A 12,576-nucleotide genomic window follows, 5' to 3' on the forward strand; every position below is an offset into this window, starting at 1 on the left:
GGACGAGGACAAGTTGACCTGTCAAGTCTCACAGTTTAAGACGGCGGCATCAGCCGATCGGCCTTCCAAAAGGCCAGCTTTGATCAATGTGACGAGAATCCTTCGGTAGAGCCTGAAACCGATCCTCTGCTTCCTCCTCGACTTCAACAAAGGCCTCAACTTTCGCTGTTCCTGACGAGCCTCGGCTGCCCAGGAAGCCATTAACGTTCTCTTAACTTCCGAAAAATAACCTTCCGTGTGTGACGACAGTGGACATCTAGCTGTTCTCATCAAAAGATCCGCCTCAACCTGCAACATTCCGCGCCGTTTCCGGAATCTTACTAGGTACAGGGGCAAGTAACCATTAATATTAGCCGCCCTGGTGTGTCGAGACTCGAGTCCATTGAACACATACCTCGTATTCATACCAATAAGGGTACAACGAGGGGCTTCTCAATCGCCTGTCCAATTGCGGTACTGCGCCTTCACGACACGTTGGGTCTGCGACTTCGACAATCATGAGGTAAGGTCTGGACTCAGTCGCTGAACGCCCTTGGATGTTTGCCGCCACCAATCTATCTCAACCACATTCATAAGACGGCGCTTCACTCTGAGAACCCTAAATTCAATTCCACTCAGAAGGAACTCACATATCCCAACTCTTCGTCCTTCTGCACGTAAGCCAGTATGAACAACAAGGCAGGGCTCCTTGAGCCGAAGGAAGAGGATGGTCCGATGCTGCCAGTGGCCAACCCTGATCTGGATGGGAAATATCCTCCAAAGGCGAAGCCCTCGGTCCCCGCAGCGGTCTATGTAGTGTAGGTTTCATTCGTCATCGAGTTCTCTCGTCTTTTATCCTAGCTGCGCAGATACATAGCTAACATGAGAGCTCATTAGATCTTGGATCTCCCTCAGCTCCGCAGTCATCCTCCATAACAAATGGCTCCTCGACAGTCTCAATTTTCGTAAGCTTTAATACGATGCCTCGCTTGACGGAATTAAATACTTATACTCGGGAAATGGAAAAAAAGGCTATCCAATCATCTTGACCACCTACCACCTAGGTCTCGCCGCCCTCCTAACCCAGATCATGGCACGATGGACAACCCTCCTCGATAGCCGGCACAAGATCAAGATGACTCCCCAAGTCTACATGCGCGCCATCCTCCCCATCGGCATAACCTTCAGCTTCAGTCTGATAGGCAGCAACCGCGCCTACCTCTACCTCTCGGTCGCCTTCATCCAGATGCTCAAGGCCACCACCCCCGTAGCCGTGCTCCTATCCGGCTGGCTCCTTGGCGTTAGCCGCCCCAACCTCAAAGTCTTGCTCAATGTCTCCATCATCGCTTTCGGTATCCTCCTTGCTTCCATTGGAGAGATCGACTTTGTCCCCATCGGCGTGTTCTTCCAGCTGGGAGCCGTCGTGTTCGAGGCTACTCGTCTTAGCATGGTTCAAAAGTTACTCACCGCCGAGTTCAAGATGGATCCTCTTCTCTCCATCTATTACTATTCCCCCATCTGCGCTGTCCTCAATTTCATTGTCGCCTTGATCTGGGACATTCCCAAGGTGACCGCCGCCGAATTCGCCAATGTTGGCTTCTTCAATTTCGCAATTAGTGGCATGTTTGCCTTCTTTCTCAACTTGGCCGCCGTCTCACTCGTAAGTTTACATACCTATAACCCTCCTCAGCTCTCTTTTGGCCGCATTCACTCTTCTTTACTTTTCTTCCAAACGTTAACACGTCGAATAGATCGGCAAAACTTCAGCCGTAGTTCTCACCCTCTGCGGTGTCCTCAAAGACATTCTTCTCGTCACGGCCTCCATGATCATCTGGGGCACCGAAGTAACCGCCCTCCAAGCCTTTGGCTACTCGATATCCCTCTGCGGCATCATCTACTACAAACTCGGGTACGATGCCGTCAAGAAATTGTTTGTCGACGCTGGTAGCTCTGTCTCCTCCCTTGGCGCGAGCAAACCTCTCTTGCGTCGCGCTTCCTTGGTTGCGGGCGTATTGCTCATTGTCTACTTGTTGCTACGGAGCTTTAGGCCGTATTCTCCGTTTGATCGGGATACCATGCTAACAAGCTCTTCATGAGATCGCGTTCAAATTATTCCGGAGCCCTTTCCCTTTTCGACATGGTTGGATAGACGATGATTGTTTCTTTTCTTTTTTTCTTTCTGTTTTCCCTCGATTTCTTTCTTTGAAACAGGGCTGTGGCTACTAGGCGTTTGGAGTCCTGTTAGTCCATAAAATATGCATGTATTATGCTATATATGGGTGGTATGAAAATGCTTGTCCAGTGAGTGTATCCTGGTATTGTAATGATAGACGCGGAGGGGACTTTTCGATATACTATGGTTAGAAGCTATTCCGATTTGAATGCAGACCAAGGGATTACGACCGGTGAGAGTACATGCAGCCCAACATCGACGGCGCTCTTGATCGACGCCCCTGTGTTCTGGGGTTCGCCGGAGACGTTCCCACGACGACGTCCATCCTTGAAAGCACCTTTACCGAGAACTCACGTTGGCAAACTGATAATTCACGGGAGTTAACCCACAGGGGACAACTTGACAAATCCATCCTTCTAATCTCTAAAATATGACGCCAGATCCGGATTATACGGAAGCAGTGGTACCAGAAGGAGTCGGTCGCGGGTATATCCATGCCGATGGGTTCAATGTTTCCATTTTCGGTTCTCTCATCCGGTGTCGAAATTCCCTTTGCCCACAAAGGGGCCCACCTAAATCCGAACAGTAGGAAAAAAAAAAGAAAATGAGACCTCGGGAAACACGTTTCATTCATCACTGCCAACAACCCGACACAGACATAAAACGAGGAGAACTTTTCTGCTTGGTCATATCAATGTGTTCTTTTTTGTATTGAGCCCGTAAAACCGACGGTTCTTAAAATGCCATTCGGATGCTGTTAACAAGCCAACCCAACTCCCCAGCCAAGTGATAAGAGGAAACGCTTAGAATCCTGTATAGCGCAGTGCCCCAAGTTAGTCGCGATATTCTCCAGAACGAATACTAGGGCCGTAGGCGGACGGAGATCTGGTTGAAAGGGAGGTGGGAAAAATATGAACGTACTCAGAGGTGTGAAGAACCACCTGTTCTTTCCGCTAGTGTATCGGTCCTCGAAGACCTTCTTGACCGTCTTCTTGGCATCCTCGCGCTGAGAAACCTCCTTGAAAGTGTCCGCCGAAACAACACCCTTGAGACCCTCGAGTTCGAGCGTGTATCGCGTAGGCATGAGGTGGTTGTAGTTTATCACCTTGATGAAGGGCTTGATCTTGGATCGCTTCTCTTGGCGGGGCTTCGACATGCGGCGGGTGATCTTGGAGGGGTATCGCTCGATGCCAGCTACGATGGCGTGGCCGAACTGGTGAGGCTTCTTGCCATTGTCGACGGGTTGAAGGATGACGACCTGCAAAAAAAAAAAGGAATGGGACGTCAGCTTTCCATATTCGCCAGCACCCCCCATACAAAGCCCCCGTAACAATTTTCATTCAGTCACGATCCTCTCTCTCCCTCTCTTCCTCTTCCTCTTCCCACTATGTGAAATCTTCCTCCCGCCCATGGGGATTCGCGCCGGGATATGTATGATACGTGACTGAAAAACGACGGAAATCGAGGAGTAATTGTCGTACCTTCTTGCCGGCATACCGGCCTCGAGTGATGATGGCGACACGTCCGACCTTGAGGAACTTCATTTTGTTCGTCTGTCGCTGGGTGTTTGGTGACGAAATTATGGGTGGTTCCGCTTGGCTTGAAGTCTGAAGTCGGAGGGGGGTTATTTTCCACGAGAAATTTTGGGATTGTGTGGGCTTCAGAATTTTGGGGCAAAGAGAGCGGATCACGTGCCGGTATTTTTCCGATCAGACCAACCTTCTGGCTTCTGCGACCAGACAGAACAGTGGACCTCAATTCAATTGAGAGCAGCTGGCCTGCTTCGTCCAATTGTATGGCCCGTGCTTGACTACGGCATCTTCCGAGATTTGACCTTCGCCTCGCAGTCTTGTTTGGTCACAAAGAAGTCTGACTCCCTCGCAGCATGACTCTGATCTCGGCCTTGAGCAGCTCTGATTGATGAATTTCTACACGAGCAGTGCACTCTAGCAAGACAAAATGGCGCCGCCAACATACATCATCTCTCGGACTCTCGACCCGATTTTTGCTGTCGTCATCGGTGTTGGCGCGGCTGTAACACGGATACGACGGGAAGAGATGGAGAAAGGCAGGACAAACAACGAGATTCTCAAATTAGCGCTTCGGTACGTTTTTGAAAAGAAGGCAAAAAATATATATAAGAAATACGCAAACAACGGTAATGATCATAAATACTAATAATTGCGCATCAGGCGTGTCGGACTCTCCAAGCAAACTCCATAATTCCTCCAACCCAAAATTCATAGACGCCGATAGCGGATCGAGACCAGCCTCGCTATCCAAGCAAGTTTCGGACATAACTTCATATAGAATGGTCATAATGTACAACATCATCATGCGAACGCCGGACCGTACTCCTTCTTCATTGCCTCACGAACCATTTGACCGCAGAGTTTCGCCGTCGGGTTTACGCTGACGGCGAGTCCCTTGGCGATCTCGTTTCCGTACCTGCCGCCCATCGCGAAGTCTCCCGCTGCAGCCTCTTCAAAGTCCAATTTGGTCCAGGAGAGTTCACGCCTGCTCTCTGGAATGGCAAGGTTGCCGGGGAACGATTTTCCTGTTGCGTGATAAATGGCGGCACGCTGAGTATACGACATCGATAACGTCTTGGCTGCCTGGGGGGAAATGGGAGTCGAAAGAGTGGTCGGTGATAGCAGCCTAATCGAAGCATCTAAATCTTCCAACATTGTCTTCGCAGCACGTTTCCTAGTGTTGCTGTCCGGTTGCGGAATTAAAGCTTTGGCCGACTGGGTCCCGACTAAGAGGTTATCGCCGTACAGCCTTCGTAACGCCTGGGCACGGTTGTTCCTTGCGCTGGCGTAGTTCGGGAACTCCTCAATAATGTCGTCCAGTTTGGACAGGCACTCTTTGTACCAAGCCACTGGCTCCGGGATCGTCTTGGGTTGCAAATTGGCAAGCTGCAACTCGAGTTTTTGGATAGAGAGAAGTATCTCCCGCTCTCTATTCACAATCTTGGTATAGACCTCCCCGTCGGTAACATGGGGATCACGAGGTAATTGAGGATCAATGGGTACCACGGCGGTTGGGTCGGTCTCAGGATCCTTAATCTTCTCAAGGACGTTGATGTCGTTTCTGCTGAGCGAAATGTAGGCCATCTTTGTTTGCTAGGAGTTGCGATGCTGGCGGCGTGCGGGCTAGCGGCGTGCGGGCTGTCGGAGTGTTCGGAAGTTCTTCTAAGAACGCAACGCAAATTGGACAAATTCGCGAAGTGATATTCAGGATTAACAAGGATACGAGTATAGATGAGTTGAGTCCTTGGAGATTATACGAATAGGTATGATGAGATGCTGAGGAGAAGGGTTTCTCGAGATCGAGGGGATAATCGAGAGATACAACCCGGGGGCTAGCGGGTGCCTCTGGCGAATAGCGTTCGAAGGGATTACATCGCAGCACTGTCGAGAGCGGAAATCGGCGGAGCATGGGCCCATCTAGACTCCATGACCGGAGATAGGCACTGAATCGGCCCCATTGCGTTGAGACAACGAGGATAACGACATTTTCCCACCCCAGAAAAAAAAATTGACGTCAGCTGTGGACACCCGTACCTTTCGTAATCCGGGTTGTGCGCACAATGAATGGTCGATAAGCCGAAGCTATCAGACCCCGGCCACCTTCGGCTTTCTGCGGTTGACTTAGGTCCGGGCGCCCCTATCTCGAACTCGGTGACTTTCCGCGACGCAAGAACAGCCCTTCCATCAGATGTTCCTCATCCATCTGGGGTGGCTTAAACGCGCTTTCCTTGATTTCCTTCCCGATGGGAATGTGGGCACATGTCATGCGATAGGTAGGAGACCGGCACAACCTGAGTCTGGCCCCGCTCCCACTCCACCACTTGACGCGCCTCCATGGCAATCACTGGTCAGCTCGCGACAAAGAATGCGGAGGGAGTGCGGGATACAAGCGTAGTTGCCGCAGCCGTCACTACTACGGTACACTCCTTCCCAGGCCGAGCGTGGCCGTGTGGGGTAGGCAGGAAGGGAACGGAACTTTGTCTCGGTGAAGTCAGTGCTGACTGCCCGTTCCGCGCTCGAGGAACTTTATACAGCTTCTTAGGCCGAGCGGCGGCTTCCCTTTGGAAGCTATTCCGCCCATCCAACAAACATTGTAGTTAAGCCCCGTCCTTACGAAGTTACGACACTGTAGAAACATTGATAATAAGGGCTCTTTCCGACCGTAATCATCCTGTCTGCTTCATTTCAGTTCAACCGTGAAACCTGGTTAATCCTATTTCAATCATCATCAACTGAGAATAACTTGATCACTCAGAACTCTCTTCCTTAGAAGCCGAGCCCTTGCCCTACCTATAACCTGAAGTCTGATAACTGCTCTTTGTTTCCCCTAACAGTGTCGTACCCCCCGAAGCCTTCTTGGTTTAGTATTCTTTTGTCCCCTGTTGCCATGGCCCCCTCAGCTATCACAGACTCGCCGCCCCAGCGCGCTACCCTTCTCTCCTCCACCGTCCAGAACACAGAGTTTTCCGTCCAGGCTGTCCAGGAACCCGGTCCCAACTTCCGCGGCTACGACCATGTAACATGGTGGGTTGGCAACGCCAAGCAAGCAGCGTCCTACTACACGACGCTGTTCGGCTTCAAGACCATCGCATACAAGGGCCTCGAGACCGGAAGTCGATACCAGGCATCATACATAGTAGCAAGCAAGGATGTCCGATTCGTCTTCACTTCTCCTCTCCGCTCTTTCCACCACCTCCCCGAGGATGAGCCCATCACTCCCGAGGAGGCTGAACAGCTCCGCGAGATGCACGACCATCTCGAGAAGCACGGTGATGCTGTCAAGGATGTCGCCTTCGAGGTCGACAACGTTGAGGGCGTGTATCAAAAGGCCGTCGAGCAGGGTGCCAAGTCTGTCCAGCCTCCCAAGGTTACCCAGCACGGAGAGCACGGCGAGGTGACCACCGCCGTCATCCGCACTTACGGCGATACTACCCACACGCTAATCTCTCGTGCTAACTACAACGGCCCCTTCCTGCCGGGCTACCGCGCTGAGGCGGGGCGCACTTCCCGCGTTGAGTATCCCGATGTTCCTCTCAACCGCATCGACCACTGCGTCGGCAACCAATCTTGGAACGAGATGGTCGCCGCTTGTGCGTTTTACGAGCAGTGTCTCGACTTCCACCGCTTCTGGTCCGTCGACGACTCGCAGATTTGCACCGAGTTCTCGGCCCTTAACAGTATTGTCATGTCTTCTCCAAACAATATTGTCAAGATGCCCATCAACGAGCCTGCCCCTGGAAAGAAGCGATCCCAGATCGAGGAGTACATCATCTTCAACTCCGGCCCTGGCATCCAGCACATTGCCCTGCTGACGGATGACATCCTATTGGCCGTGGCATCTCTTCGTGCCCGAGGTGTCGAATTCATCGACGTGCCCAAGACTTACTACGATACCATGCGGTTGAGGCTCAAGACGGAGAGGAGGAACTGGGAGCTCAGGGAGGACTTCGACACCATTGAGAGGCTGAACATTCTCATTGACTATGACGAGCAGGGATATCTGCTTCAGCTGTTCACCAAGCCTCTGATGGATAGGCCGACGGTCTTCATTGAGATTATTCAGAGGAATTCGTTTGACGGATTCGGTGCGGGTAACTTCAAGAGCTTGTTCGAGGCCATCGAGCGTGAGCAGGCCATGAGGGGCAACCTATAAAAGTTTGTGACTTCTGTTTTAAGCATCTGTTCTTTTTGCACATTGGAATGTATATGTTTGTTGGATATGAGAGACTGTCGGGAACTCGGGCAAGCATCCGCTTGGCAGAGCTGAGGGTCGCCTTTAACGAAGCATGATCATTCTTTGTATTCATTTTTTTGCATCGCCCGCTTTTTTTTGTGGTTGTATTTTCATTTCTCATCCTCTGCACCAAGAAGAATGAAGTTCTTCTGCATCACTCGTGAATATAGGTATCAAACATGGTAGCTAGAAAGCCAGAATGAAATTGTGCCCTCGGCACGTCCCTCACTGTTATTCAAGAAAAATCCTCCTCTATGCTCCTTGTTTTTATAGTTCGTATATTCGTATCGTCAGAAATTTTTGTATGGTTGTGGTCGTGTTGCGTCCGGAAATAGCACCCCCCCATTCCCCTATTGTGTTGTACATGCCATGCTCTCGCGGCCCCATCTTCCATCACTCCCTACCTAACCTATAGCGCACTTTTTACTTTAATCAATGATCATCGCACCGTTCGTGTGCCCATTCGTAGAGTTTCCGTTAGTCTCCACCGGCCGAGCCCTAGGTTTTCGGAGACCGGCTTCGCAGCCGGGGCAATTATGCACCGTCTCGTGGCAAAAGACGTCGCAGTCGACGCAAAAGTGGGAGTGGCAGTTCTTGCAAGCATATCTGCTGCTCTCGCTTACGCCCTTGACCTCAGGAGGTTTCGGGGCTGGCGGCTCAGTAGAAGGGCCCTTCTTAGGGGGTTCGGGGAACGGCGCTTGGCAGGCGAAGCACGCCGTGGACCTCGCGGCTTCCGACCAGGGGACTTCGACGAAGTTGCGGAGGGGTAACAGGTGGTGGTAGGATCTGGCGAGATGCGTCGAGAGGATGAGTGTGAGCCCGCAGCCAGGACAGTCGGCGGGTATGCGGCAGACTTTTGTGCCGCAGCGTGTACACCGGTAACCTTCCCTGAGGGGTTTATTATGGCAGGCGCAGTAGTTGATACCCGTCCCCGAGGCGAGCGTGCGCGAGGGAAACCCCATCATGAGGAGGCTCGCGGCGTTCTGCTCCTCGGTGCGGGTTACCGGCGGTGTGGTTTTGTCGAGGAAGAGCTCGCGGAAGTGCTTCTCGTCCATGGCGACGTTGTATTGCGTCGTGTCGCCGGCGTTTGTCCGTCGGCATATCTCTTCGCAGATGGATACTTGCGCGGCTAGGCCGATTATGGAGACGCGGATGTTGTTTTGGATGAGGCTTGCTATCGTTTCGTTGATGTCGCCGGGGTCACTGGAGAGGATGGCGCCAGAGACGATTAGGACTTCTCGTGTGCCATGGGAAGGCGTATTGCTATTGCATCCGACAAGTTAGCTTTCCTCGTTCCCCGTTATGTGCAGGAGTGCTTCAAAACGCGCTCCCTGCCCCCAAACAAAAGACGTAGACTGAATAGAAAAACCACACCCAGGTAATCTACTCACAATAGTGCACCGCGACACATCTCCAAGGCATTCTGGTAGCTTGGATTACCCTTCGGCTCCTCATCCCTCCACCTCGCCACCTTCTCCAAATGACTCGTCGGATTCCCACTCATCTCACTCACGCTAACCGCCACGCCATCCTTCATCCCAATGATCCCCATCTGCGAAATCGGATTCTGCTCAAAATACTCCTTGACGAACTCGGCCGCAAACGTCATCGTAAGTCGGTACCTCGTCGGCAGGAGATCCTTCTCGGCCATGGCGAACGACATGTCGATGACGAGCATCAGGTGCCGTATGATTCCCCTTTCGAGGGGCGTCGTGTCCCGTAATAACCTCTTGCGCTTCTGCGCCTCGATCACTTCCGCTATCGATAGGCTGCCGTCCTGGCCCTCGACCACGGTGTCCCAGCTTCTCTTGACGTCTTCCCACGCCGCTTTGCGTCCGCCTTTTTGGTGGCTTTTTTTGTCGCGCCGACGACTCCTGGAGGCGTCTCTGGCTTCGGTTGTGCTCGTTACTTGGTGGTCCATGAAGTCGTCCGACATGTCGTCGGCGACGTACTCGCCATCGGAATCTGACATGGTGAATTGGGGGAGTGGATTGTGGTTCGGTCTGCGTGTGGTTGGAGTCGCGAGGGTGCTGGGAGGCGAGAGCGAAGAAGGAATCCAAATCGCAATGCTTGTTGAGAAGCTTATCGGGGAGTGCAGGCGGCGTGGGGAGATTGCTGTGAGGTTTGGTCGTTGATGGGTTTGAGGTATGCGAGGCTGTGAAAAATTACGAGGTCACAAATATCAATGACAGGCAGCGACTGTGGGGAAAGCTTTAGTGGGTTTGTAGCCTTGCCAGTGCTACCCCAGAGGGACCGATCTAACCGTGCTCGATAAAATTGATCAATGCATCAACTGATTTGATCAATTGTCAATTGGCTGGCTCAATTGCACGCGACTCGAATGCGCTAACAATCAGCCTAACATTTTCGGCAGCAGCCAGGCAGACCGATTCGGTCACCTCCTACCAGTAACTTGAGGCCTAGAGGTCATCAATCCATTCGGCGTGCCGAGAGGAAGTCTTGAAGCAATCAATCCATCATGAAATTCATCTGTCCTCCTATCAAATTGTACCACTCAAAGTCGAGACGAAAACAGCATAACATCAATATATAGTAGAATCACAGAGAATCATTTTCCACGTTCCTCTTCATGCATGTATCAATTGATTACTTCGCTCACTGGGGTATACTATGAAGTCACAACTCTAAAACCAACTATATCCCCTACAACCCTTCAACATTGCAGGCTATTCCCACACAAGATCCTCATCCCAAAATAACCCTCCCATCATCATCATGTACCGATTCCCTTCGCCTCGTTTTCCCCGTCTGTCCGAGTCCCGAGCTCTCGACCCAAGGGAAGTAAGCACAATATGTACGTTCCCTCCCCCGGCGAAGTTGTTGGTCATACTCCATCTGTTTTCTTTTCCCATTATGGCGGTCGCGTTACCACCCATCTGGTTTTGGGGGCGACTTAAAGGAGAGTATGAATGTAAAAATTAGGTCAAAAACTTGGTTTGCTGCGCGACTCCTCTTTCGTCAGGTTTCGTCGTGTAGCGTCGTCATCGCCTCGTAATCGTTTCGACAACTCGTGGGCTCCATTATTGGGGGAGCAAAGGAGGGAACATGAATGACGGGAAAATATCCCGACTAAATAGGGGAACAAAAAAGAACCCCGAAAAAAAAAAAACGTCATAAAAGAGAAGCCGCCGTTTAGAATCCCCAACTCCGTATGATGGAACAGATAAAATGATAGAAAATGTGACGCCACCCGTTCCCTCGAAATTGATCAGGGGTAGGTACCCCCGACGGGAACTTGCCAGTCGTCTTCGGTGATGGAGGACCAGAAGATCCACACCAAGACGACGGACAATAATGTCAAGAGAGTTTGAAACAGGGCGCCGTCGATCTTGCCATTTGTACCGCTGCAAATGTGGGAGCTGGCGACATAGTTAATGATCTGACCGCCGGCGAAAAGTATAGCGGCACCAGTCAGATAGAGCATTGGCGCCTTTTCGCCGAGGATGCGGAGGACCAAGATGGCTTCGAGGACGTAAAAGGCGACGAGGAAAATGAGTGGGGCAAGCTGGTACAGGACGTAAAGGGCGATATTGCGGTTAGGAGGTGTCCAGCTCTCATCCCAGTAACCAGTCCATTGGAAGCCGGTGTCGAGGGCGATGTAACCGGTGCCCACTAGGAGGACCGCAGCCGAGCTAACCATTAGGGCTAGGGAGAGCGGTGTTCCATCATCGATGAGTTGGTATCCGACAACAGCGTTGAGCATTAGAATCCACGTGGTCGCGGCGATCAGGCCAATGTGAATTGCTGAAAAGGCCTGTTTCAAGGATAAAATAGGTTAATCGCAAGACTCGACACAATCGGACAGGGGTGATGCAACCGTGGGTGAGACAGAAAGCTGGAAAGACTAGACATACCACTCTGACTTTGCCGTTCAATGGGAATTCGCCAACGGAGAAGATTTCGCAAATAGAGATAAGCAGGTAACCGACCAGGAACAATTGCATCTCGCTACAGATTGAGTCAGTCAAACGGATTCCCCAAGCTTAGGACGGTATCTGGGATGAGGATCGCAACTTACAGTCGACCAACAGCCGCCTTTCTTCGAGAGGATCGAAAGATCAGAAAGATGGAAACGAGAATCGCAATGCCGCAAAGTAATATCGAACCCAAGTTGCCCAAGTGCCTGCCGTTAGACAGAGGAATGCCCTTCAACTGGCAGCTCGTGTCGGTGTCCCATGGTCCAGTTTGGTTGTGGAACTCGGAGAGAACCTAAGGAGTCACACATTAGATTCTAACATTCGTGTTGCTAGCGCGAGACAAGACACTGGTCTTCGTCGCCGGGTCAAGTCAATGGGTTTATTTCATACATTGCAGACTGGTAGAGTCGAGTCGCGACAAAATTTCTGTATTCAAACCCAATGTTAGCAGTCGAGTATATTCCGCAGTGAACATTGAAATGCAGGTACGGGCGCATGCTCCAATGAAGCACTTGGAGTGTTTGCGCACCTCAAAGTTTCCGAACTCTGTTGACCCCATCTTCAGTAGTTTGTCAGTGGATCAACTCGAAGGCCGATCCACAAAAACTTAGAGATCTCGAATTGACTTCGTTGGTGCAGGGCGCAAATGCGACAGTTGTTCGAGAAGGGGGTCTTGGTCGCTCTCGTGGTCGTGTCGAGGTCTGCGTCGGTGTTTTGGTC

General features: G+C 51.5%; 4 protein-coding genes and 2 pseudogenes across 4 annotated transcripts; 2 read left to right on the forward strand and 4 right to left on the reverse strand.

The window, feature by feature from the left end:
- Positions 1 to 666: 666 nt before the first annotated feature.
- Positions 667 to 2,075, forward strand: SAPIO_CDS5149 (Uncharacterized protein; the record flags this gene model as incomplete). The annotated part of the gene is made up of 4 exons (XM_016787536.1): positions 667 to 797; positions 877 to 944; positions 1,044 to 1,639; positions 1,731 to 2,075. The coding sequence occupies 4 exons, from the start codon at positions 667 to 669 to the stop codon at positions 2,073 to 2,075; spliced, it is 1,140 nt and encodes a 379-aa protein (XP_016642867.1).
- An 880-nt stretch (positions 2,076 to 2,955) lies between these two features.
- SAPIO_CDS5150 (uncharacterized protein) lies at positions 2,956 to 3,696 on the reverse strand (the record flags this gene model as incomplete). The annotated part of the gene is made up of 3 exons (XM_016787537.1): positions 2,956 to 2,963; positions 3,074 to 3,410; positions 3,634 to 3,696. The coding sequence occupies 3 exons, from the start codon at positions 3,694 to 3,696 to the stop codon at positions 2,956 to 2,958; spliced, it is 408 nt and encodes a 135-aa protein (XP_016642868.1).
- A 789-nt stretch (positions 3,697 to 4,485) lies between these two features.
- Positions 4,486 to 5,268, reverse strand: SAPIO_CDS5151 (annotated as a pseudogene; the record flags this gene model as incomplete).
- Positions 5,269 to 6,571: 1,303 nt separating this feature from the next.
- Positions 6,572 to 7,837, forward strand: SAPIO_CDS5152 (annotated as a pseudogene; the record flags this gene model as incomplete).
- Positions 7,838 to 8,346: 509 nt separating this feature from the next.
- On the reverse strand, positions 8,347 to 9,890 carry SAPIO_CDS5153 (TFIIH basal transcription factor complex p47 subunit; the record flags this gene model as incomplete). The annotated part of the gene is made up of 2 exons (XM_016787538.1): positions 8,347 to 9,181; positions 9,310 to 9,890. The coding sequence occupies 2 exons, from the start codon at positions 9,888 to 9,890 to the stop codon at positions 8,347 to 8,349; spliced, it is 1,416 nt and encodes a 471-aa protein (XP_016642869.1).
- Positions 9,891 to 11,147: 1,257 nt separating this feature from the next.
- Positions 11,148 to 12,415, reverse strand: SAPIO_CDS5154 (uncharacterized protein; the record flags this gene model as incomplete). The annotated part of the gene is made up of 5 exons (XM_016787539.1): positions 11,148 to 11,693; positions 11,794 to 11,887; positions 11,958 to 12,148; positions 12,247 to 12,282; positions 12,386 to 12,415. The coding sequence occupies 5 exons, from the start codon at positions 12,413 to 12,415 to the stop codon at positions 11,148 to 11,150; spliced, it is 897 nt and encodes a 298-aa protein (XP_016642870.1).
- Positions 12,416 to 12,576: the final 161 nt, after the last annotated feature.

The sequence above is a fragment of the Scedosporium apiospermum genome (assembly GCF_000732125.1).
Source record: "Scedosporium apiospermum strain IHEM 14462 chromosome Unknown SEQ_SAPIO_0097, whole genome shotgun sequence".
NCBI classification, from domain to species: domain Eukaryota; kingdom Fungi; phylum Ascomycota; class Sordariomycetes; order Microascales; family Microascaceae; genus Scedosporium; species Scedosporium apiospermum.